Here is a 27211-nt window from a genome sequence, read left to right on the forward strand (position 1 = left end):
AGTAGTCGACCACTGGAACCAAAACCGAAGAGGAAGATGAAGAATTTGCATCTGAAACGATTTCCAGCTATCAGAGAACCTGCTGTGTAAACCGGAGCCTGCTGTTACTCTTACTTCCAATCGACCTGGGGACTATGAAAACGACAACCCCGGACCAGACACCCACTAGACTCAAGGAGACCTGCATTTTGAGCCATCCCACAAAATAATACCTTGCAGAGCTGCAATACTACCCTGGGACCTCGAGGCATTGTGCGGTGCACGGTCTTTCGAATTCCGAATCTCGCTGAAACCCTCTGCCGACCCTTCCTGCCCGGCTAACTATCATCCAATCTCCATCACTCCTTTCCTGGGCAAACTCCTGGAAAAGCTGGCCATATCCCAGCTTAATCTTCACTCTGAATCTGTTGGCTATCTCCCTGACCATCAGTCTGTCTTCAGAGCTGCCAGAAGCACGGAAACTGCTCTCCTGAACATCCGTCAAGACCTGCTCTCCAACCTCTATTCCAACACCCCCTGTGTCCTCATCTTACTTGATCTCTCTTCTGCCTTTGGCACGGTCAACCATGCTATCCTGCTCAACCGTCTCTGTGCTAACCTGGGTATCACCGATCAGGCCCTGGCTTGGCTAACCTCCTTCCTCTCCGATCGACCCTCCCAGGTCCAACTTCGGTCTTTCCTCTCCTCTATCTCTTTCTCTATCTGTCGTGTTTCCCAGGGGTCTACCCTCTCTCCCTGGCTGTTCAACCATTATCTGGAACTTCTTGCCCACCGCATAGCCGCTCTCTGCCCCAACTTTCAGTGCTATGCGGCTGACACTAGGCTCATTTTCAGGCTCCCTTCAGCCACCTCTTCTTCTCTCATCTCTGATTGTCTGTCCGCCATCCAGGAGTGGTGTGCGACCAATGATCTCTGCCTTAATGCCAGTAAGAACGAGATTCTCCTCACACCTGCTCCCTCCTTTCCTGTCACTCTGGTCGGCCTCCCTTGGCCCTCTTCCTGCTCCCACCTGTGAGGCTAAAAACTTTGGGGCCATCTTCGACTCCACACTTTCCTTCTCTCCTCACATCTCTGATGTCTCCAAGAAGTCACACTACCAGCTGCACCTCCTCAGAGGTATTCTTCCTTTCCTTTCCTTCCCCCAGAAGCTCACTGTCTCCAGAGTTCTGGTTCTCTCTAGGCTGGACTACTGCAACAGCCTATTCTAAATCTGCCTGCCTCTACGCTCCGCCCTCTGCAATTCATCCAAAACAGGACTTCGAGCCTTGTCCTTGGCCTCAAGCCTAGGGATCGCATCTCTCCAGGACTGACATCTCTGCACTGGCTCACAGTAGTGGCGGTGAGTAAGTTTAAAACCCTCTGCATTGTCTACAGAGCCTGTGACCTCAATACCTTCAACTCTCTCTTCCTAAATATCTTCCTTTAAGCTCTTTGCTCATCCGCCTCCAACTCCCTCAGGGTCAGTCGCTTCTCTAAGCAGCGAGTTGGTGGTAGATCTCTTTTTTCTGCTGGGGCCTCCCTCTGGGACAGCCTCCCTGCCTCTCTAAAACTTGAGGAGAATCATCTCCTGTTCCGGAAGCACCTGAAGACCTTACTCTTTGCTTCTCTCCTCCTCTCCTCGCCTCCTCTCCTCCTCTCCCCTGCTAAACTCCTAGCTGAATGTGATACTGCACTGGTTTACCTTGCTACACTCTGATCTCGGGCCTTGGTACCCCCCCTCCACCAGTTGTACACCTGCACTGCCCCCCTGGCAACTCTCGCACTCAGGGACCGTTTCTGTATCCCTACAGCCCATTACTAGTACTTGACACCTGATGTCTGCACTTCTATTTATTGTATTTGTCCTGCCCCCTCCCCTTCCCCCTGCACTTTTCCCGTTCCCCCCCTGCCCTGCACTTGCGCAATCTCAATTTCACCTGGCCTAATAGGATTGCTGTCTCAGTCTTCCCCCTGTTCCCCCTCCCTTGCCTCGTTGCGCCTTGAAACACTTGTGTATAGGCGCGTTATAGATGCCATATCATAAACTTCATGGGCATCCTGCTGGATCTCCAGAGGCACCGATACTAGTCCAAAATGACGAGAATCCGACCAGCGATATTCTGTCTTCAGTGCTCCTGAAAACGGCACCAAATCCACCGAGCAGCATCCACCTGTGAGGAAAACCTTGCCAAGAGCCTTCCCGTGATCCTTGCTGCAAAGGTCCTTCCAGTGTCCTCTCATCTGTCTTCTTGATGAAGGAATCCAACAACCAGGTTTTTGGCTGCAGATCCTGAAGTCCTCCTGCTGCAAAATCTTCTGTGCTGAGGTACTGTGATTGCTTGGGTATTTACTTATCTTAAGTCTTTATGATTTCTGAGTAGTTTTGGGGTGTTTTCTGTGATTGAGGGGCCTCTCGTCAAGTTCACCCAGGTCCCTGCTGAAATCCTCCCAGGGTGTCTTCTCTGAAGGCCCTGGACCCACAACTACCTCTAAAGTAAAATACTTTTTGAACAGTCTTCCTCTGGAACTCTGAACTTTGCCTACAACTGAGCCCTATTTTATGCTGCCTACAGCTGGCTCTTAGACCACTAGGGTCCCTCTTTGGCTTCTGAGAGAACTCATGTACTAGAATTGGGAAGGGATGAATACTTTAAGGGGTCTGCCTTGAAAAGTAAAACAAGTGTTAAAAAGTTAACTTACTTGTGAATGAGTTAGTTGGTAACTTTAAACTCTCGGGGTGAATAGTTACAAAATGTTATTACTTACCTTAGAGATGTTTTGCCATTCTGAAAGGTATATATAGGATTTACTTACCTTGAATAAGCTGTGTGCCTTCTTTCAGAAATATTTTCATAATCCAGCCCTCTCTCCCTCATAAAATAAGCCTGGCTGCTCGGTCTATGCTACCCTGAACTCAGGTGGTACAGCTTTATACTAAGAGTGGAGTCTTGTACTGCCTCAGTTGAATGGTTTAGCTAAGCCCTTAGTTGGACATCAGAAAAACTGCCCCAACAGCCTGTTGAAGGTGAGACGCCAGGACCATACCGAAGGACGTCAGTCTGCCGAAGAAGAACGCGAGTAATGAAGCAAAGCAGGAAGGTGGTGGCCTGGAAAGGAAACAGGTGAAGAAACCCTCCATTGCTGATATCATTATCAGTTACAAAAGCATGTCTGAAGAAAGCTGCAGAGCGGCTTTAATGGAACAGAAAGAGGAAAATGAGAATGCCGACCCGGTGAGGCAGACCCCTTACATCGCAAGTAACAGGGATAGCGGGAGACCCGGGAAGAGGACGCATATGTAAAAAGGGACAGAGATTTCACAAGCCATAAGCAAACCGAATATAATGATTGGAGACAGTCCCCTCTTCCCAGTGAGAAGTACAACAGCCAAAAGGGGGAGAATCACTCAAGGGTTAATCATACTTGTCCCAGTGAGGGGTACGAATATATAAAGTGTGAGCATCATGCAAGAATTCATTACTCGTCCCAGTGAATAGCGAGGCAACCAGAAGATGGAGACATTCTTAGGGACTCATCAAACTCGTCGAGTGAATGGAAAAATCCTAAGAGGAACAAGAGCCAAATAGAGACTTTACCTGTATGTTTCAGCGCGGAGAAAACCAACCAAAGGAAGGAGGGTTGGTCCAACAATCTGTGTGTGAATAATAAAGGAAATGAGGGACTGTGTATAGGAACAGATACTCAAGAGTTCCAGGCCATTGCGAGAGAAAGCTAACAAAGGAGTTTCAAGAATCTAAGTAGTTGGGATACCAGGGACTGGGGAAGCCCCTTGGAAGAACTGAGAAGTTTATTGCGAGAAATAGCAAAAGACTATTTTAGAATCTCATATTGAGGAGAACTTTGCTGAGAAGCAATCCAGGAGAAGGGAGTAAATATCCTGCTACTTTTATTCGTAGTAATAGTGGAAGGGACATATTTTTCATTTGGACTTTCATGCTGATGGCGAGCACCCACCCTAAGTTGCGTTAGGTAGGGAACCCCATAGAATAGGGAAAATTAGACATTTTCTTGATTAATTTGAAAATAAAACATTGAAAATGGCACCTTAATGTACCGTCTCCTCCTTCTAACCTAGGCCTACCACACTGTCTGCAGCCCCTTGCTCTTTTACCGCCTTTTCTCTTGTTCCATGCCTGCAGAGCCTTGCTCTGTTCCCATAGTCTGTGTTACCTGGCTTCACCTTGCTAGGTTCCAGTCTTGAGTTACCTTGTTATCCGTCTGCATTCCTGCCATTGTTATTTTAATAAAGAGTTACAGTTCCTTGTATTCCTTGTTAACATTCTACAGTTCAGTCGTTGCTATCAGAGTTTTCTTGTTCCTGCTCTATAGCTCGGTCTGCATTTCCTGGACTCCAGTCCTTAGTTTCCAGTCTGCAGTTCCAGTCTCCTGTACCCTTGATTCTTGTCTTCTTGCTTATTGCTATGTCTTCCTTTCCTGTTCTCTATCCTGAACCTTGCTCACTTAGACTTCCTGTTCTTTCCACTGGATATTTCGGTTACTGTTCTTGTCCTCGCTTGTGTTTGTGTAATTCCTTTGTACAGAGTTTGGCTGCTGGGATTCCTGTCAGGCAATCTCTGCCCCTTTTCTTTGTCACATCACAGTCTTGTCCATTGTGCCATATTTGTAAACAGTGTGCTGGTTCCGGTTTCAAGGGGCAGTCACTGTTCTGTTTCTGCTGGACCCATACAGGCTCCAGTCTTGCGAGTATTGTTTCATTGTTTGTGCCTTAGGGTCCAAACAAAGATGCCCACTCCTCACTCCTGCTGCTCCTTTAAATGAGTATTACAAGTGGGCCCCTGTAATATCAACAAGCTCAGAAGGCTGGAGTTTCCCATGACCTGTGTAAAACACTTCCCCATTCTCCGTACACCCCAAGGGAGGACCTAACATGTTTATCTTGGTTATATTCCCTGCCCCATTCTATTCACTACCTTTGTTGACCGTCTCTAGTTATTGCTTATCCTTCTTTGTCAGCAGGACTCCTTGCTCTGTCTCGTGTGCACTACCCTCAGCTTTGTGGGCACGTCTCTGGCCTCAATCCTCCGACACCTATTGCTGCCTGTTCTTGACACACACGCATGCTTATTCAGCTCCTCTGGTTCTATCCCATGCATTGAGCCCTTGCCCCCACCTGTGAAAAAGAGTGGGTAAAGGTGGAGACTTGGTATGACCTGCTTTGTGCAAAGGGGTCGTTAATAGGGGGACTCACTTCTCGAGGTAGATGGCAGAGAGGCTGTACACCTGGTCCATCTTCTGCAGGGTGACGTCCAGCTCGGATCTCAGCATGGGTGCAGAGCTTGACTGCTCTGATTGCGCCAGGACCTTTTCGGTCTTCTCGCTCACTTTACCCAGGTTTTTCTTGATTCCATCCAGCTCAAAGTGGATTTGCTGGATTTGAATGAAAATAAACAAGTCAACACAAAAAGTGGAGAAGAAAAGGTAGTGTCTGAACACAAGTGAGTCTAATTAGAAGCTATACAAATGTCTTCACTAACTCAACAATAAGAAAGGGAGACGAGGAAAAAAATTGGAACCAGGACCCAGGGAGGAGTAAAAATAAAAGCAGCAGTGTGATGAGGGAAGGAATCAAAGTTGGCTGAAGAAAGGTAGAAAGAGGAAACAAGACAAAAGAAGAGATGGATGAAAGAGGGAAAGACTCAAGGGGAGAAAAAGTGGTGGAAAATGGCTGAAAAAGAGCACTGAAATGGAGTGAGAAAAATGTTTAAGGACGAATCTCTAAAAGATTCGAAGGGGACAGAAGGGATGAAATGAGGATCAAAAGACAATAAGTAGAGGAGAAGAGAAAAGAAAAAAGGGTAAAGGAGGGGGTACTAGAAGAAGCTAAAGAGGTGTCAAATGAAGAGGGGCAAAGGGGGAGCAGAGATGGGGACAGAAAAAGGAATAGGGGCATTCAGGGGAAATGGAGAAAGAGGAAAATAAAATGCAAAGGGGAATGTTGGACAGTGGAGTGGGAGACGCTCATGAAAAAAGTGAGGGGGGGGGAAATAACTAAGTGAAGACGCTATGGACAGAAAGAACAAGGACGAACAAGGCCAACAAGGCACAGGGAAGAGAGAGAGGCGTAGAGTAAGCAATCAAACTTCAAAAAAAAGGAACATTATGTGGGGAGAGAGCGAGAGAGACACATATAGGGGCTAAATGATTACTTTTTCATTAAGTACTCCCACATCTAAATGTACCTTCTGCGGCATAATTGGCAAAATTAAATTTGTAGTCATACTGAATTGTGAAATTATTAATTTATTTTATAATTATTCCTCTTGCTAAATCTCTGTAAAGGATTTCATGTCCGTAAAAAAAAAAAAGGAAAATGTTTAGTATATGGTGTTCATTTACTTTGCTGAAAGAATCCAGCAAAACATTAATTTGTACGATATGTGGAAAGTCCTCGTTTTTCGTCATCCTTACTTATTAGATGGTGGTTTTTGTGAAGGTACAAGATCATTTTTAACATTTCTTTGATGCCTTTAATTGGTGCGCTGGCATGTTCTTTCACGAAAGCCCACATTGGCCGTAAGTGTTTATTAGAATACAAATCTTTTGCTTAGTTTGCAGCAAACGTTCATATCCAGAGGTTATTTCCAGCAAAGTAAATAGGAAACCCAAGTAAATAGTTACGTTTTCACTTCACTTTTCACTGATTGCACTTTGCCAGAAGAAAATAAACCTGAAGATAAGCATTTGCTGCAACAAATTAAAAAGTGGAAACCTTTTACTTCGTTTACTGAGAAAAGGACCTGCAACAGTCCATGGGCTGGTTTGCTTCATTTCAATCAATCAAATGATGTAGCCAACAATTCCACGCAATTGTGCACATTATTTCTGCGAGGCGGCAATGCACTGTTACTGCAGGTTTGCTCGCACACACCCACACACACACATACATACATACCTGCTGGTCACTGATGCGCTGGGAGCACTCCTTCACAGGGTCCTTGTCAATGGGCGAGCGGATCTTGTGGATGGTGCGGGACTCGCATCCCTCCAGCTGCAGTTGGATGTCCTTCAACTGGGAAATATAGCTCTTACAGGTGGACTCGTCCTGTTCTCCTAGAGGAGGGGGATAAGCATAGGAAGGTGTGATGCAGGGGTGCGCGCTACTGTGCAGCTTGGCAATTGTGCAAGCGGATTGTCCATGAGCTGTAGGTTGTGAGTTTATGCGTGCTGCGTGCATTGCAAGTTGCAAGATTAGCATAGAGCTGGCACGAGGCAGGTGTGTCTGTCCAAACTGTCTAGTAAATTTCTCATGCAAGCTCCTCCTGCATACTACAGCTGGCTTATGGGCAGCCCTCCAAAAGGACTCTCTGCTACTGCGGCTTGCCATACTAGCTGTATACCAGCTCACCCCACAGCAGCATGGCACACTATCTCTCAGAGGGTTCAAGCTCAAATCTTCAGCACGCCAGACTAGCATCCCCCAACTCTTGTACACCCCCCGGCATGCTGTTTCACTTGTATAGCGCCACATACATAGTGATGTGCTGGTCTCTCATGCATGCCACACAATGCCATCACTGCGCCAAGCACACCTCATCACCTTTCAAAACTGGCGGTGCTTTCTACCTGCAGCTACTCCATGCCAACAGCTCGATGACACCGCCTACCTTTCTCCAGCCCACGCAGCAGCAACTCGTATTTCTGGGTGCAGGAGTTATACTGCCGCTCAATCTGCATGCGGTCGTCGGGCAGGAAGTTTTCCGAGTCCTGGCTGTCACGCATGAATTCCTGGTAGTGGAGCTCCAAGTTGCGAAGGATCAGTGTGTACTCCTCGGTCTTCATTGTCCGGAACTGTCAGAAGGTAGGAAAGCAAGTCAGAAGAGCCCCATTCCTACTGTGGGGTGAAACAGAAACTGTGATGCATCACGTGAGGTGATATTTAGGAGCAGGTGTAGGTCTGAACACAGCAGTCCGATTGGCGCAAAGGGAACAATGGTGGATGTATAACACCAATAGCTATGAGACAGGATTAAACCGCCAAGAAGAATGGCTCCACTGTATACCTTAACATGTAACATAAATAAATATTTCTTTATTAGAGCCTTGTAGGCGTTCTCTTATTTGTTTTCGCTCATGATTATTTAACATATCCATACCAGCCAACCGTGCCTTTGTTTTTGTATTTTAGAGATTAAGTCCCTTCTGAGTACTAAAGTAACCTAAAATTGATGTAGGCATTTTTATCTTGATTAGGGGGTCGTCCGCGTGTATTGATGAACAAAGCCGCGGTTATAACACCCAATCGTGTCTTTTCACGCCGGTCTTTTAAATATAGCCCCATTATGTAACATCACTGGCTTATTCCGAGTATGCTACATTTGTTAGCATACACTCGCTGTTTCTCTTCGTTGCGAGGCCGCCCCTAGTCCTTTTTTAGTGTTCATGGGACTAAGAGCACACATACAGTCCTATTTCTGCTTCCAGCACCGCATGTGTTTATAAACACGGCCACGGATGCAACACCGGACGGCGTGCATCCCAGGCGGCTGCTTCTAGAGACGAGAGTGAAGGCTCGTTCCGGGTGAGAATTTTGGTATTTGTGTATACATTCATAGGTTCTCCCCTTTCCGAGGCGAACTTAGTCTCCATTACAGTACCGACGGGACACAGGGCATGCATGAAGTACTATTCATGTCTTGAGTCCCGCGTGTATTTTTATATATTTAGTCGAGGAGACCACATAGGACGGCGTGAATGTACGCCGGCTGTTTAAAAAACCAATATTGATACAGTTTGCTTTTATTCTTAAAATGCTTTTTAACCGCTGCATTTAATGTTTTGCAATCACTAAAATGCAAACTTGTTCCATATCTTTCACTTAGGAACCTATGGTCCTGTATTTGTTGGCCTCTCCTTCCGGCTTGACCCCACACCGTCCAAGAATCTTGGATTTGGAACATTCACCACAATTGAGTCTATTGCGGTTATGACCATAGTTTGAATTATCCAAAATTTTAAGGTTAGTAATAGAAGGGGCAATACTCAGATCTGCTCGCTGTGGAGACAGGGGACACTGTGCTTTAGCAATTGAAGTTTGAGATAATCTTGGGATATCTCTCTTAGCTTCCTATTTTTGTCTTTTCAGATGTAAATTCATTTGCATCATCAGTCCTGCTTGGGTGGCGGATCGAAATTAACACATTTTTTCGGCACCACATTTGGACCAACTTAGGTGAATATATATATATATCCCCAGGTTTTATCTTTATGGCTTGAGGCATTGAATATTAGGAGGCTCACTCATTATATTCTGTATTTTAACATAAAGTTTCTTTGTTTTTTCCATTTTGTCTGTTTTAATGTGTTTTATTAAGGGTCAACGTTTCTAACAGACTTCTAGATCTACAATCAAGCCCTCATGAATTGCACAAAGGTTTACCTGTGAGAACTACTGAATGATAGACAAAAATTTAAGCATTAGTATGTTCCAGGTTTATATTGGCAATATTTAGTGCGCCCTGAAGAAGGCGAATACTGGCTCGTTTAACTGAGCCAGATAGGTTGATTTCGCCGAAACTGTTATGATATTTGAAGATCATGTATGCATAGTATTGAAGATCATGTATGCACAGTAGGCACCTAGCACTTTTTTGCTTCCAGTACCTTATTCCTTTGTTAACAACTTGGTACTTAGCACTTGGTTGTATTTAGTACCTTATCCAATTGTTAACTATTCGCTTTTTCTACAGCATTTCCACTATTTGAATGAAATTCCAAAATGAGATAGTGATATTTTACCTCGAGTTATACGAGGTTATGAATTGTGGCAATTAAATTGCGATTGAATGGTTTAAAGTATTAGATTTGATAAGTAGATTATACTAAAATTTAATTCATCTATTTTATTGTGGTTTTGATGTTTGTTTATTATGCAATTTTATAATGGCAATAAATTTCTATTGAAAATGTGAATATTTATGACTGGGCTTCCTTCTCTTTTTCGCCTCTATTCTCCATAACTGAGTACTCAAACTAATACAGTACTCTTCCATATGAACTCCTTTTTTCCCCTTTGGGATTTTCTTGTGTTACATTGTTGTTCCCCAGTTCCATGGTTTAGGGGTTACCCATCCGCTGTGATGTATTGTAGGTCTGAAGTATTGCCACACAATGGAGTTTTCTCCTTGTGCAATATCCAAGCCACAAGGTGGGCCTCTGACATTTCATGAAGAACGATTCCAAAGTGGGTGTGATATTGTGAATGCTCTACCGGTGGCTGCCGAGAGTGAGATGGAGTGAGTGAGTGAGAGTGTGAGTGGGAGTCGCTGGCTGCAAGAGGCAACGTCTGCTTGAGGTAGGACAATCCAAGAATGCCTTTTTTCCACAGTGTGTTGTCCAGTGGTGTACAATTGTGTGCGCATTCGTAGAACACCTAAAACCTTATAGCAACAGTGTGCGTGGGCCTCTTGGTCCCACAAATGTGTCAGTGTCATGCTCTCCTAACAGTCAGTGCACTGAACAACGAGTTTGTATACGTCAGTACGTGCAAGGTGCCCCCACCTGTGCCTGGTCAATCTCGTGCCTGTAAGTGTAAGAAAAGAAGCCAGATCGAGCCCCGGAGCGTTTGCCTGTCTGTAGCAATGCTACAAATGCCCCCCCCGCCCCAGCCAGGGGTACTCACTGTGATGTGGGACCAGGACTGGATCTGCTGGATGTCTCGGATGAGGTACTGCCAGGATAGAAGGCTCTTCATGTCGATGTGCAAACGGTGCCAGAGTGTGAGCAGAGTCTGGTGACTGCCCTCCAGCCTGTGGAAGAGAGTAGCAGAGCTGTGTCAGCGACAGAGAGTAAACAGACAGACCAGACATTGACCCTCGAGTAGACGCCACCCAAGAGGGTCGTGTTTAACCACCAGACTGCCTCCTTTCTGTGTGCACCACAAACACAAGCCAGTGAAATGTACCCCAGGAGGTAGAACGGAGCCCTGCACATCTCACTGCAGAAGGTTGGTGCACTGAATCGTTAAAAGCATTTCCAGAGTGCTACTGATTTATTTCCCTATATGAGGCAGGCCAAGAAAATCGAGATCACCCTCAAGCCTGAAGTGTTTGAACTTGCCATTGCCTCTTTAAACCCGAAAAGAAGCAACTCGTGAGTTGAACATGGGTCACACAGTGAGTGGAGTAAAAGTGGGTTCATTCAAGAGAAGTATATGGGAGCCACCCAGTTCAGGATGCATGTGCCCCCAAACTGAAGCAGATGTCAGAATCACTTCTTTGCTAGCCATTGGGGTAGAGGCAGTGTATGATCCAGATCATCAAGAAAGCAACCTGCCTTTACTCCATTATATACATGAACACACACAGAATCTATGTTTTTCTAGCAATAGCAGTGCCCTTCTATCAGATCCGGCTGGGTGCAGAGTTTTGAGGCATCGAGGCCCACTGACAGCGCTGCAAGAAGCCACAATAGATGTGAACTGGCAGAGGTGTGACCAGCAACAAAAGAGGCACACCCTCAGGCTTGTGAGACGTGAGAGTACAGTTCCACTCAGAGCTGTGTCAGGACACAGCTGTGGGAGGTTGGCTGTTGGGGCAGAATCCCATTTTTTAAAGGGTTGCAGTCTCATGTTATGCGACTCCTACTCTCCCTCACACTATATATATATTTCAGCGACTTGTGTATCTGCTTAGAATTACATGCTTTGCATAGGCCGACATCTAGTAAAAGTCGCGGAGGATTGCACATTTATTCTTTGAAGTTCGAAACGGGACGTCGACAGGGGGTGATTTGTAATACTATCCCTAGTGTGACGTACCCTGTACCCATGATCCCTCATGCGTCAGGGTCCCTCAGATTATTTTTTTCTGCCATCATGGCAAGTTGTTTCTTAGCAGAGTCCGTAGTTGAGCTCTACTTTACAGTTACATTTCTACATTCTGTCGTTTGCGTTCGACCTAATAATTCGACGGCTCATAACCGGGGCTTCTCGAAAGCTGACCCCGGCTTCCGAACCAGGCGTCTGCTCTGCAAACGGACTTCGGCCTACACTCGACTTCGGCCAAAAACTGTAAGGGGACCGATTCTTTCCCTTCGGAGAATGCATACCTCAATTTCCTGCCCCTACTATCTTCTTCTTGCTTCCTTCTGTCCACCCTCCATCATGGAGCGTACTCCCTTTAAGTTTTGCCCTAAGTGCAACAGTAAATTCCCGTGGGTAGACAGAGTTTGTAACCACTGCCTTCCTCAAGATCATCTTGAGTCTCATTGTGCTGGGTATAAACTCTTTAGGCCGAACACCCTAAAGAAGCACAGAACCAAAAGTTGCGCGCCATACGCCATGTCGGAGACTGCTGCCGAGATCTGAGTCAGACCCAGAAGACTCTGACTCGGAGTTCGAAGACACTACTGTGGCACCCTCCAGTTCCCCCATACCTGATCCCCAAAGATCTAATTTTTCATGGACTTTATGAGCAAGCTGCCCAGTCCAACAAAGCCTATTGAGCAGCTTCCTGCGACTCCTACAGTGCCAGTGGCAACTCCCCTTCCTGCCCCAGCCCTGCCAACCAGGGAGCCCTCACAAGTTTCTATGAGGCAATTCAGTCCTCACAAGCGGACCAGGACATCTGCATAGATGATCAAGACGACCCCAGGCAGGATGGTGACAATATCTACTTATTAGACCAGGACGACCCAGACCTCATCTTTGTCGACCTGGTTGACTCTCCGGGAGTGGAGGGTGGTCACTCTTCTCCCTTTGCAGACCAGCCCCTCTACAACAAGTTGCTAAAGAAGGCTGCCCACCACTTTGGCATAAACACGGACAAATCCAGCCCAGTGGGGACTGACTTCTCAACGAGTGAAAACCTGTTAGCCAATCCATTCCTCTTCTGGAGTCCAGTAAAAAGAGGGACTCCATCTCAGGCTACCCCGTCCCTTACTAGGGCGGTCAACCCAAAGGTAGAAAAATCCTTCAAGGCCTCTCATTCAGATCCTATTTACATCAGGGGCCACGTCAAGCCAGACTCCCTGGTGGTGAACACTATACGGAAGAGAGCTGGTGTCCCACTCTCAACCTTCCAACAAGGAGTGCAAAAGATTGTACACACTGGGAAAACATATCACAACCTTCTCTCCGTACCTTACCAGGATAGCAAACAATACTACCTTTCTGGCCAGCTACAGCAGCACCCAATGTGATGAGCTCTCACGACATCTGGACTCAGTGCCAGAACCAACACGATCCCATCTCCTTAAGATCGCCTCCGAGTGAAAGCACGTCTCCCAAAACATCCTGTAGAGCGTACTGGACTCTGCAGATACCTCAGTAAGAGTCATTGCAGAGGATATCCTTCTTAAAAGACATTCCTGGCTCAGAGAATGGGATTTAAGCCAGAGAAACAGGTGGCCCTTCTAAATATGCCCATCAAGGAGAGTCTCCTCTTCAGCAATCCTGTCGACAACCAGCTGGAAATGGCAAAAAAGGAGCATGAGACCATTAAGACCCTTGGTCAAATTTCCAATAAGCCTTTTGTCCCCAAGGGAGCATTTCACACTTGCTGAAACTGTTGGGCTCAAGGCTCGGGAAAACAAGGCCAGACCAAAGCAAGCACCCGGTGCCACTTTCTATAGCCCACACACTCAGTCCTACCAATACCAGCAGCGGGTGTTTTGCCTCAGAAAAAAACGAGGCTGGGCTACAGCCTTTAGAGGCGCAGCAGCCCCTGCCACCAAATGACGTGCTGATCCGCGTTCCCGCCCATGCATCCCCAGTCGGGGGTTGCATAACACTCTTTGCCCAGCAATGGGAGGGAATAACGTCAGACCACTGGGTTCTGGATACAGTGGCCAAGGGATACTCAGTGGAGTTCCTCAAAACACCTCACCACCATCCTCCACTCACACTGACATCCTCAAGAAGGAGATCCACATTCTGTTACAAAAAGGAGCCATCGAGCTGGTGCCCCTCATGGAGCAAAATCAGGGTATTTATTCAATATACTTCCTTGTTCTAGAAACAGATCTGACAATGAGCCCAGTGCTGGACCTGCGCGCTGCAAACACGTGTGTCAAGCCCCAAAAATTCAGGATGACAACATTGCAGGAAGTCATTCCACTATTGAACACAGGGGATTTCATGGCGACATTGGTCATCAAAGATGCATACTTTCATATTTCAATGTTGTCGATTCACAATAAAATACCTCAGATTCAAATTGGGAGACAGGCATTACCAATTCAAAGTTCTACCCTTTGGCATTGCATCAGCCCGCAGGGTATTCACAAAGGTCCTAGCAGTGGTTGCCAACCACTTGCTCAAGCAGTCCATTCCAGTGTACACTTACATAGACTGGCTAATTACCAGGCACTCTCCCCAGAGGTGCCTTCAAAACACGCAGCAAACTATCAATCTGCTATTCCAATTGGGCTTCTCCATAAACGAAAATAAGTTGTCTAGTGCCCTGCCACGCAAAGCAATTTCTGGGGGCACTAATGAAAACAGACATCAGACTAGTCTACCCCTCTGAAGAGAGGTTCCACAACATGCTGTTTCAAACACCTCAGTATGTAGCTGGTCATCAAGTGATGGTACGAAAGGCACTGCGCCTGCTGGGAATGGTGGCTCCCTGCATCTACCTAGTGCCTAATGCCAGGCCGCGCATGCGTCCAATGTAAGAGTGGCTAGCTAAACAATGGTCATAGGCAAGTGGGTTGTGGGACGATCTAGTGGTGGTTTCTCAACCTCTGGTCCAGTCGCTACAGTGATGGAACAGAGTAAATCTGCTGAAGGGACAACCTTTCCACACACCAGTGATGCAAGCCACTCTCTCAACAGATGCCTCTATGACAGGGTGGGGCACTCACTTCCTTCACCATATCGCTCACGGCCTCTGGACACAAGCACTGACCAGGAAACACATCAACCTTCTGGAACCTCTAGCAGTTCTCAAGGCACTTAAAGCCTTCAAAACTCGGCTAGCTCACAAAACACTCCTAGTCCTCACAGACAGCACAACCGCCATGTTTTACTTACACAGGAGGAACACACTCTCCAGGGCTGTCCAAACTAGCCCAGAACATCTGGTGGTGGACACTATATCAAAACATGTTCCTAGTGGCTAGTGCTAAGCAGGAGTACAATGCTACCCTCAGAGCATGAATGGCAATTAAACACAGACGTGCTACACAACGTCTTCTCAAACTGGGGGTTCCCAGAAATGGACCTTTTCGCGACCCAAGAAAATTCACAATGCCAAGATTACGCATCCAGGTTTCCCCAGAAAGGATCCAAGGGAAATGCACAGCTGATTAACTGGTCGGGGAAATGTGCATACGCCTTTCCCGCAACACCCCTTTGCAACCAAATAGTCCACAAGCTACACCAGCAACAAGTCATTTTAATCCTGCTAGCTCCAATGTAGGCTCGCCAGACCTGGTTCTCACACCTACAAACAATGCCCCTGTGACCGCCCATGAAACTGCCCTGCATGGACAACCTGTTGACCCAAGATCAGGCAACACATTTACCCATGCCCTCAGAAGCTGAACTGAGCAGCTTGGCTCCTGAGGTCATAGAATTTGGTCACCTTAACATAGACCATAGGTACATGGAAATACTCATGGAGGCATGCAACCCTAACGAGCGACACTGCTATTTTAACAAAGAGAAGCGCTTTGTGTTGTAGTGCCCAACACGGTCGCTCAATCCAAACAACCTTTCACCAACCAATATAGTCAACCACCTCCTCTACTGACTCAGGATTAGTCTTTAACTCACTCAAGGTACATCTAGTGGCTCTCTGCGCTTACACCACATCCCAGAACAAAATCTTGTGGTGGAAGGTGCCCATAGGTAAGGCTTTCATGGAGGGTGTCAAAAAAAACTGTACCCCACCTCTCTAATCCTAATCCTGGCTGGGACCTCAATGGTGTGCTCTCAAGGCTCATGGGTACTGTAAGGAAGGCATGGTATCAAACAGTGAAGACCGACACAAGCAATCACAGTTCAAGGGTGTTTATTGAACGTCAATGGGTTAGTTGAACGCCTATCCAACCTAAATCTATGGATGGGAGCAAGCTACGGCCATCAAATGATCATAACACAGTCCTAGTCAAGTCTGTGTCAAAATAATAGGGCCTATATTAATAAACCTATTGCCAATCCTTACTTCTAAATAAAAGTGTGGTACTATTGTATATTTGTATATGCAAAAAGAAAAGTGTTCAAGAAACAAAATGTCAGGACGGTTGAGCAGTTGGCTTCCCTTCCCCATGTTTTCAGCACGGGGTAAGGTGGCACATTCGAGCTTCGCTCACACTCTGGCTTCTATGCCACGAGGATACAGTTCAAAGCAAAGGTATCAAGGCCTTCTGCAAAAGCCTCTTTTCCAATAGCAGTCTCTTAATGCAGAGGGCCTGTCGTAACAAACAAATATCAAAGTTCTACTCTTATCAGGTTCTTCACATGCACAAGTTCTCGCTTCCAGTATTCATCATGGGTCTCACTCCTTCAGGGTTGGGCCCCCTTTTTAACACAATGGTTACACTTGGTCTCCCTCGTTCGGGCTCAGATCATGGATCTCCCTTGTTCGGGCTCGGAGCTTGGATCCCTTTTCCACAATATTCACATTTGGTCTCCTTTGTTCGGGCTCGGACCATGTAGACTCACATGTAGAGTCACATTCTATGGTTTCCTCTTGATATCAAAATTGAAGACTTTTGAATGTGCAATAGGTTTTACTTAAACCATTGCAATGCTCTGATCAATCTTCTACTTCGTTTCTACCACTTCTTGGCGGGATATCTTACAGAGACCTTCGATTGAGCACATTCACGGTGCCGGACCATTCTGTCAACGGTATCGTATCTTTCCTTCTCAAGTTCAAACATTCATCAGTCGTTTAGCTTTACTCGCGCCTTTCATCACACGCGTTTAACCATGTTTGTTCCAGCGCTCGTTATACAATGTTGTCGCTTGCAACATTGACTTCAACACAGATGGGTTTTGCATCGGTCTCTCCAACTCACCGGCTGTGTTGATCTCTCTGGCGCTTCTTTGTTCTTGAAGCCAAGGACGATACCACAGCATCTGCTGCTCCTCCCGGCCTTGGGCGGTTACGCGGAAGGACCTCTGGTATCTCCAATACACAATGCAGGATTCTTCAGTCAGGTTTCCTGGCCTTATGCTTTCGGATTCAAAGGTGTCTTGCTGAAAAGGTCAAGGCTATTTCCCTCTTGGCAAACCCTTATTGCTTTGCCGTCTTTCTCCCCTCGTTCAGCTGCCGACTCGAAACTGCTGTTCCTTTGTGTGCTTATCCTCCTCAGAGTGTGCTCTAGTGCTCTGCCTTTTATCTGTGTGGGGAAGTTTAATGGAAGTCAGGTGTGAGTGATTGTCAGTAACTGCCGGACTTCGCCGGACCATGGTAGAGGGTCATGTCAGGTGTACTGCTTGGGTGCGAGTATGTTTTCTCCCAGAGCGTGCTGTCCGTGTGAAGTGTTTGTGAATGGAAAGGGGGGGGGGAATAAAGTTCCCACGTATCCTACCTGGAAGGATGGGGTAAAGGTGTTACAGGGGGATGAATACTGCGTCTCGCCATCCAGTGTCCCACTCCCACTCCCCGAAGACCACTCACCCAGGTGATCCTCCTGTACTAGCCCACCCCCAGGTTCGGGATCCAAAGGCGATGGCCATGCCCTGGCCACCTGAGAGAGAGAGATCCATGGTGGCTAGTGGGTGAGAGACCTTCTAGCTTTTCACAGTACACCTTTTGAGTCTATGCACAAAGCCAGTCTTAAGCACCTCACATACAAGACAGCCTTCCTTATAGCTGAAACTTCTATTAGAAGGGTTAGTGAACTACAAGCTCTGTCCGTACAAGAGCCCTTTGTAGTATTACACAAGGACAAAGTGGTGCTACACAAACATTCTCAATTCTTACCCAAATTCATTAAAAATATCATGTCAATCACAAAGTATAGAGTTGCCTGCGTTTTTCCAAAACCCTTCAAAAACAGCAGAAAGTAGTCTACATACATTGAATGTTTGCAGAGCTGGCATGTTCTACCTTGAAGACAAAGTCGATCAGAAAGATTCTTTTTATCTGTAGCCCCTGGACGAGAAGGGGACCCTTTCTCTAAGGCAGCAATTTCTAAATGGATTGTAAACTGCATCCAACTGTGTCACACTCTTGCCAAGAGAACATTGCCCTTTAGGCCCAGAGCACACTCAACTCGAGGCACTGGGGCAACCGTAGCCTTCATAGCAAAAGTGCCTCTAGATGCCATTTGCAAGGCTGCCACTTGGAGTTCAGTACACACCTTCACCCAACATTACTGTCTGGACCCACATTCTATGGGTGATACACAGGTGGGGCAAGCGGTGCTGAAACATCTCTTTGCAGCGCTACCTTCTAATAACCCACCTCCTTCTACTGCTACTGCTCACTAATCTATGCAAAGCATGTTATTCTAAGCAGATCCACAAGCCTCTGAAGGGATACATTACTCACCGTAATCATATTTCTGATGCTTGTATCTGCTTACATTCACACACGCCCACCCTTCCTCCCCTCTTGGAGTAGAAGGTGCTTATAAAAGAAGCTTGGCTCTTTCACACCTCATGGTCTTTACCTACACTTCACGCTTACAACGTACATTCCCTCTTGTCAGAAACAAATAATCAGAGGGACCTCGACGCGCGAGGGGGTCATGGGTACAGGGTACAACACACAAGGGATAGTACTACAAGTCACGCCCTGTTGACGTCGGACTTGTGTCGGACTTCGAAAAAAAATTAATGTGCAATACTCTGCGACTTCTACTAGACGTTGGCCTATGCAAAGCATGTGAATCTAAGCAGATACAAGCAACAGAAATACGATTACGGTGAGTAATGTATCATATATATATATATATATATATGATTTTATTTTTTTATTTGTTTTGGTGTTCAGAGTGACTTCTCATGGTCCCTAGCACCACATCCCCTTTCTACTCCTTAAGTGTATATTGTCCTAGTTCGCGAATTATGCTCCAGGCTTACACAATTTGTGTCTTAGAGCACTTATACCACCCTACATCGTTTTATGGGGTAGGCGTAAATAATTTATGGCATTAACAGCCCAATGCACCATTATAGTAGCAATTGGGGTATTGATATGTTTATACGTTTCGTCATTGTCTTTAGGCACTTCCTTTGTTCAGGGTAAACATGAAGCAGACCTGACATGGCTGTTGTGCACACAAAGACACAAGATGGCACCCTCTATAGTGGTTTGGACTTGTCTAGGCCTTACACCTGGCCCTGGGCAGGCCACTAATCCTCCTGTGGGGGTGGGCCTCAGTGTTCTGAGCCAACCTGATTGGCTGGATGCCATAACCTTTGTTTTTAATCCCTTAATCACAGACACCAGCCCATTTGAGTGACTACATAAATGGAAAACTCTGTCCATACAATTGGTTTTGCTGGATTTTTGTAATGTGAGCAAGTATGCTTACCTGATGGAGGATTTTGATGCCAAAAACAGTTCATTTTGGGACCGAGTTTGGACATACTGGGGGCACTGGTGGCTCTTGCCTGTGCTCCAGTTTGCATTTTCGAGTGCTGGGTGTCGTTCCCAGGTGGTCTTCATCCTGCTGCCAGTCCTCATTTGTTTGGAACAGGCCGTCCATCCTGGGACCGTGATCAATTACATTTTACCTCATTTGCTGACAGGGTCTCCCTCCTCCTTTGTTTTGGAAGCTGGCACCACCTGGAAGTGTGTTGGGACTCCAACTCCCTGCCAAATCTGATTCTTTGGGCTGTCCTGGTTCGCCACCGGAATTGTCCTGCTGGTGCTCTGTACGTTTGCTTGCTGAGCTGCCAATTTCTGCCGTGTGCAGGTTCCTCCATCCTCCTGGGACCATCTCGGTCACCGATTCTGCTTGTGGATGGCGAGTTCCACTGCAGTGAAGACTAACTCTTCTTTTGGGCCGTCGGGGTCATCATAGGTCCGGTTTCAAGACCCTGGGTGACTTGAAACCTTAATTCTGCCATGCAGAAATACATGGTTATTTACCAGGTTCTGCTTTCCTGGAACTGTGTTTTCAGGAACCAACACTGTAAGTACTTAACTATGGGTCCTAGGTTGGCGAGTTATTTGATATACTCACCCATAGAGTTCCCCATGGTTGGCGGTTTCTGCAAGTCCCCTTCAACTGTATTTCCCATTTGGGATACACCGGGGGCTGTATCCTGCTCTGCTTCTCTGCTCCTGTGGCTGCTGGGTCTCAAATCCTCTACTGGATATCTTCTTCTAGGTCTCCACTGGTGTCACCTTGTCTTTTTTCCGAGTACCCGTGGGAAGGAAGTTAGGACTCAGCTAGTTTTCGTCATAACACTGGACAATTTATAGAATTTACCCTGTTGTTTCTCATGGGGCATTTGTCTCAACACTCAAACGCCCAAAAGTGACACTGCAAGGTACTGAGCAGTAGCATATTATTAAGGAACCTGCAGTTCTCCACCGATCCATGGAATTTTTGTGAATTCCTCCGATTATTTAGGGATTTTTAAATCTATGTGTAACACGCTTGCCCAGGATACACAGTATCATGGAGTGGCTACTGTTCCCCTCCTTGGAGTGTAATACGCACCTATGGGCTGTCTTACTAAAATATATCCTGGACTTTGGTTGCCCTCCTGGCTGTGCGGGACATGTGTTCTACCTCTAAGTGCTATACTTGTATTGTGTGCATGCATAATGTATATCATACTTTTATTTAGCGTGTAGCAGGAAACCTCTAACTAGGTTATGTGTGAATTCCATGGATCCTGAACATGATAACTACTGTGTGTAATATTGTTTAGGGATCTATTCTAACTCACCACTGCAAGTCTGCATGTATTGTGTCTTGCAACAGTTATGGGACTTTCAGTTTAGGGTTAAGAGGGAGTTTGACTTTTACTGACCATTTGCTGTTTTTATCTACACTATTCCCCACTAGATCTTATGTCTAAATGGAGTGTTTATTTTTCCTAACGGATATGTTGGGCCTGATTTACAGAACAATTTTATAATGGCGCACTCTCTGTGAATCAGGCCCTTTATGTGTAACTCTGTACTACAAGTGTATATTATTTAGTAATCCAGTTTGTGGTGAGTATTGGGAAGAATTATAGCCTTCCTCTCTCTTGGAATTAAGCATGACTGCAATGCTACAGCTACTGTTGGAGAGCCTGGTCTTTCCTTGTGACTGGCACACTGTTCTACCATTATGCAGGCCTTACAAATTCTTACAAATCCCACTAGACCTGAAGCGCGAGTTCCTTAGTTTACATACTCGACCCCAAAGAAACGCGCCTGCCCCATGGTGAAAGGTGACAACATATTTACCAGTGTTTCTGTAAAACCAAGCATGTCATCATAAGCATACCTCGTATTTGGGGCAATGCTGCCACCCAAAGCCAGCCAGTCACACAAACATTTATTTGCAGTAAATGTCAAATAAAAGTATAAAACATCCTCATACTTGCCAGCAAGTTGGAGTACCATGCAAATGGTAGTGGCCCTTCTTAAAATCGCATCTAAACAAGCGGGTAAGTAGATTATGTGAGCCCTGCATTAGGTTAGATGGTCACAAGAGGGCTGGTCAAATATCTCCCTAACATCAGGATACAGAGAGGCAAGGTCACAGAAGCACTGCGAGCTGGCAGAAGTCAGGATATTGAAGCATTATCAGATGTGAGAGGATGGAATAAAGGCCCACTGGAAAATGACGGGTCATGGTAGAGAGGCAGTGATCAAGCTGTGAAGGTCAGGATAGTGATGCACCAATGGAGCTACGAGAGGTTCATATAGAAGACACTCGCAGAGCTATAAGAGAACATGTTAGAGGCACATTGCCAGAGCTTTTAGAGGTAGCTCTAGAGGCTTAATGACAGTTTTGTAGGGGTTCCTCTTACCTACTGACCACTTCCAAGGCCTCCTTATTTGGTGGCGGGATGAGGAAGCAGACAGATGGAACAATGGACTCGCTACCGGAAACGTTCAGAACCTTCCACTTGTAGGGCTGGGAGTTGTTTAGCAGCACACACTCATCTCCCTTGTGCACTGTGATCTGAAAGAACCAAATTCACAACATGTGTGAGCAACAGCACTTGGGCATACATGAGGAAAACAGGACACAGGTTTGAAGACATACAACACCTCTAAGACCAAGAAGCACAGCAGTTATAGGGTTCAATGCACGCAGCACAGGCAGGCCCCAAAGACACACAGCACCTGTGGGCGCACAGGTCCACAGTCTGTAATAGGCACAGCAACTGCAAGCACTAAGCAAAACAGCAACTACAGAGTCTAACAGGCACAGCATTTGCAGTTTCAGAAAAAGAACAGCACGGCAAACATACATCACCTCTTGCACAAATACGCTCTGCATGGGCAGGCTAAAACACACAGCCCCCGCGGGCAGTTCAAAAGACAGAAAGGCAGGCACAAAAACACATGGTACAGGCCAGCTTAGAGAAACATGGCATAGACAATCCCTAGCAACCCCTGCAGTCCAAAAGAAACATGGCAGAGGCAGCCCAAAGACACAGCACGCTACCCAAAGACATACGTTACAGGCATGCATGCAGGAATGCACACAGACAAGAGACAGGGCACACGTGGGCACTCACATGGACACCGCTCGCATGACGCACTGCCTTGCGCACACACATGTTTGGCTCGGTTACCTCCATCTGCTTGTAGTCGCACACAGCCTGCAGCGGGAGCTTGCCCTTCAGGGGATTGGCCGGGCTGCGGGGTTTAAGCTGGACTATGGCTTTGGCACGTTTGGCAAGGCCAGAGAGGTGCGCCTTGTACTCTGTCAGCTGTTCCTTCTCATCCTGGAGATCGAAGAAGGTGGGCAAAAGAAGATGCAGGTAAGAGGAAGTGGGCATGAAACAGTCAGAAGCAAAGGGAAAAATGTGAAGAGATCAGAATAAGGATGGGAAAAGACGAGGCACTGCAAGGGAGGGCATAAATAGGGTGGCAGTGGAAAAACAGACCACACAAGAAGGGAATGAGAAAGATGGGCAAGATGAGAGAAAAAGACAAGGTGGCGGAAACAAAGGTTAAGAAGTGGAAGGCAGGAGATCGGTTAGGGGAGTAACAAAGAAGTAACGAGAGATGGTACAGGGAAGCAGAGGGGACAAGAACAAATTATTGAAAGAGAGAATACGGTATGCTGGTAAGCGCATGACCATCCCACAAGTTACAAAGTATACATCTATATATACATATATATATGTATATATAAAACAAAGTTGTGTTTGTTTGTGGGTTTGTATGTGGATGTGATCTTGGTGACGTAACTCCTCCTGAACGGTGAGGTCTGGCGTCATGAATTTTGCATGGAATATTCTTTATTTCATTGACGAATTAATGCAACACTTTCTAGCTCCATAGGTCATCCCGTTCGAAAGGGAAATAACTTTTATTGATTTTTCGACATTAAGTGTTGTTTTGTTCCGCGCACCATCTACTAGTCTTGTGTTTCTTTTGTTTTCATTGATTGATGAACTTGATACATGTTAATTTCACTAATTGATTGAACACCAAATGCTTATGTACCTCTGAATTAAATTCTCACATGAATATCATATTTGTAGGCTTACTCTGATTGTTTGCTGTGTGCGTTTAACAGCGACAATGACCACCACTGCTCACAACACTGTGAACAATCAGAGTAAGCCTACAAATATGATATTCATGTGAGAATTTAATTCAGAGGTACATAAGTATTTGGTGTTCAATTAATTAGTGAAATTAACATGCATCGCGTTTTTCCTTTGTGGCAAACAACAATATTTGCTCATCTTTTTCAGTGGAATATGAAACAAAATCTGAGAATGGACATCCCGAGACGAAGCCGGGTACTTCGGCTAGTTCTGGTTTAAATTAGAAGTAAAGAAAGTTAAGAAGTAGAGAAAACAAGCACAGGTGTACAAGTCATTGGTCTTCAGGTTGGTTTCTAACAAGTGATTTAGTGTCATGTCGTGTGACATGTGACCACTCTCTCGCGCGCACACACACACACACACACACACACACACACACACACACACACACACACACTCCCCAACAGATTAAACCAGGGATTAACCACTCAATCTGCTCCCACTTCTATTCATGTTGTTTTTATCATTGGGTTCGGAGGGGCATCATTTGTTTGCCAATAGAAACATGTGCGAGTGGGATGAAGTTTCATCAAGTGCTTTACAGAGCTAACATGTGCCGGCTTGCTTCGTGCTTACAATGCTGTCCTGCATAAGGTCCTCCAGCCGGGTCACTGTGATGGAACGGTCGCACGAGTATTTCTTCTTCAGGGTGTCCTGCAGCTTCTTGAGGTAGTCCTCTGTCTCCTTTACATCTGAGAAGAACTGCAGGGAATTGGATAAAATAAGGATTTAGGGGCCAGAAGAGGTTAATTTTCATTTGCTGCACCCTTCAGTCAACCTGTATGCATACTAGGATTTTTGGCAACTACAAACCACTGCAGGGTAAAATGAAAGTGGTATATGGGACACGTTCAAAAGCTTCAACACATTAAATAATGTTCCACTTCCCATAACCGTCTCTCTATATTCTATATTAGCTTCTTTAATGATCCTTTCACACCATATGAACATCATTTTCTCCCACAACAGGCCACGTTTCTAACCTGGAAGTAAGCAGTGTTCTCCTTCAGGTGGGCCTCAATGCAACAGCACAGCTGCAGCATCCAACTCCACTGCGTTTGCAGAGCAGCCTGAAAAGCCTGCAAGAAAGAGGAGGGGGTGTCACAACCGGGCAACAGGCAGTCACATGCTCAGCATCTAACGGGACCAGAAAACCTCAAGAAGAGAATTAGAGGCAACACTTAAGCAATACGATTTTATACAGAGCATCTACAGAAAACAAATGATGTAATCAACTTTTCTCCTTGTGCTTCAGCTACCCCAAAGTGCTCTCCAGTAATGCTTTATTTTCAGTGGAGTTTCTCCAGGACATCAGATTGTACTCTGTATTTGAAGAGGCAACATTTGGCCATGGTTTTTGTTTGATGGAGTTCCCCTTCTGGGCAGCACTCACCTCCACCGTTGGCTTCCCAGGGTGGTCATCACGCAGCAATCTGTCACCAGTGTTCTGGATCTCCTTGATCTTCTTCTCTTTCAGCTCCAGCTCCCGCATCAGTCCCTGAGAGATGGAGGGAGAAGGACACAGAGTGATCAGTAGGTGAGTGGGAAAGGGTGTGAGCTAAGAAATGCAGAAATAGGGCAGCTCATGCACAGGCAAGCGGCAGGATGTGCTTCCCTTGCATCCCAAAGGGTACGCTAATATATCATTCTCAGGGCCTCGCAGGAGCAAGTAGGAATGCCTTCTGTATTGAGGATTTTGCACGTGCCGTCTGTGATGGAAACCCTGTCCACAGCCCCTTTCTGTCCCTTGTGTCTTGCTCCGCTTATGGCGCCCGAAACCCCCTGCAGCTTTCCCATTGGCTGCAAGTGATTCTGACCATGGAGTTACGGCGTTAAAGGGAGGGATGTTCTAGCAGGGTCTCCAGTGATTGCAAGATAGGGCTGCAATGTGAGCAGCACAAGCCCTTCTGACATTGTACCCGACTGTTAAATGTGCCCTGTATATAATGCAATAGAAATAGGACTGATATGCCACTCACAGATTCACGGCAGAGCAGAGTCCTGGCCAAAGCACTATATACTGTTTCACTTTGAACTGGCCATGAACTACTTGGAAATGCCTTTTGATTTTTCCAAGCTGGGCCACATATATGAAAGCCCATCCATGGTGGATACTTGTTTGTGTCTGTGCTACCTAGTGTTTCCCATGACAAAGGGCTCTAAGCATGTATACCTGCATATATACCTGGTGTGAATGATTGAGATATCTCGAAGGTGGACAATGTGTGAGGTTTGAGGGTTTCTGGCACCCTACTTCTCTATGCTTCTTGCAGTCACATCTTCTTGGTTCTCAGACCCGATTTTAAGGGTTTTCTTGGTTCTTAGTCTTAGATTAAAGGAGACCCCCGCAGCCTACTTCTTTGGCCTTCTCATGGTCTCCAATCTCCAACTGATGTTCCCAAACCACCCCTTCCTGACGTCTACAACCAACCCCCCTCTTCTTACAACCATTCTCCTCATTTTGATGACCTAACTCTTCACGTCTACAACCTCTGCCAAATTCCCCCGTTCTCTACAACCACCTCCGAACTACTATTGCTATTTCCTATGGAAAATAGCCACAGACTGCCAGACAAACTCTAGATTTTAATCGCCAGAGCATCTGTCATAGGACTTTGGAGTGATTCTATGATGTTTAATCGGGAGGTTTGCATGCCATGTCAAGGGACAATGTTAAAGAAACAATGTTTAGAATGTTGACAACTTCAATAAAACACTTTGCCTGGGAATGGATAGAACTATTGATTCCCCGTTCTGGCTTACCAGGGTTAGGGTCTCATTAACTGGGGAAGGAGTGTCCAGAGGGCCTCATTACATGTTTGCCGGTGCGGTATTAACGTACCGGTAATACTGTATACCGACACGTCAATGCATCCACAAACTACAAGTTTGGTGGTCGGATTGCCGGATTTACCTGCAGCTCAGAGCTGCCGGTAATTCCACCATCCCACCACCAAGAAATTGTAGTATTACCAGCATTACCGGTGCCGCCAATACCAGAAATTCTCCCCAAGGATTCTATGGAACGGGGAATTCCAGTACTTACTGGCACTTTGAATCTGTTGGTAATTCCGGCAGTCCAAGTGCCGGTAACGGTAATACCATCTGGTGGTATCCCGTTGAATTTACCGGCAGGATTGCACCCGACTTCTGATGAGGCCCATCGACCCCAACCGCACCATTCTGTAGCTTAGGGAGACCCCTGGCGCCCATGCTCTGGCAGGGGCTGAGCTAGCTCGGAGGCGCTGCAGGATCTCCCAGGGAATACAGCACAATCATGAAGGTCCCGGTGTGACAGAATCATCATGACTGGTCAGTACGCTGGGTTTCAGCAGCAGTGGTTGCCCATGCCATGGCGAATCCATAGCACGAGGAAGGCACAGTCAGCTGGCAGACATGTGAACAAACCCATGCATTCTTCCCTCGGACATCATAACCACATGTCTGAATAACCATTCAACCAAGTCTTGTATCACAATGCACAAAAACAAGCATACATTAATTGACAGCTGCATTAAACTGTAGATGCAAAATGAATGACGAAAAATA

The 27211-nt window shown here is 46.2% G+C and overlaps 1 protein-coding gene across 19 annotated transcripts in view; it reads right to left on the reverse strand.

The window, feature by feature from the left end:
• The window catches only part of PLEC (plectin), a 1447724-nt gene that overhangs the window by 35282 nt on the left and 1385231 nt on the right, over positions 1 to 27211 (reverse strand). For 14 of the 19 annotated variants that reach the window (XM_069621862.1, XM_069621861.1, XM_069621869.1 and 11 more), the window contains 9 exons: positions 25056 to 25160; positions 24646 to 24741; positions 24239 to 24364; positions 22619 to 22828; positions 21902 to 22056; positions 10640 to 10766; positions 7626 to 7809; positions 6914 to 7071; positions 5210 to 5388 (listed from right to left, as the gene is read on the reverse strand). In XM_069621862.1, coding sequence (XP_069477963.1) covers positions 5210 to 5388; positions 6914 to 7071; positions 7626 to 7809; positions 10640 to 10766; positions 21902 to 22056; positions 22619 to 22828; positions 24239 to 24364; positions 24646 to 24741; positions 25056 to 25160 — 1340 coding nt within the window. The remainder of the gene's footprint in view (positions 1 to 5209; positions 5389 to 6913; positions 7072 to 7625; positions 7810 to 10639; positions 10767 to 21901; positions 22057 to 22618; positions 22829 to 24238; positions 24365 to 24645; positions 24742 to 25055; positions 25161 to 27211) is intronic. The other 5 variants (XM_069621860.1, XM_069621859.1, XM_069621875.1 and 2 more) reach the window with 1 other exon arrangement.

The sequence above is a fragment of the Ambystoma mexicanum genome, chromosome 5q (genome assembly GCF_040938575.1).
Source record: "Ambystoma mexicanum isolate Mex_15411 chromosome 5q, UKY_AmexF1_1, whole genome shotgun sequence".
Classification (NCBI taxonomy): Eukaryota; Metazoa; Chordata; class Amphibia; order Caudata; family Ambystomatidae; genus Ambystoma; species Ambystoma mexicanum.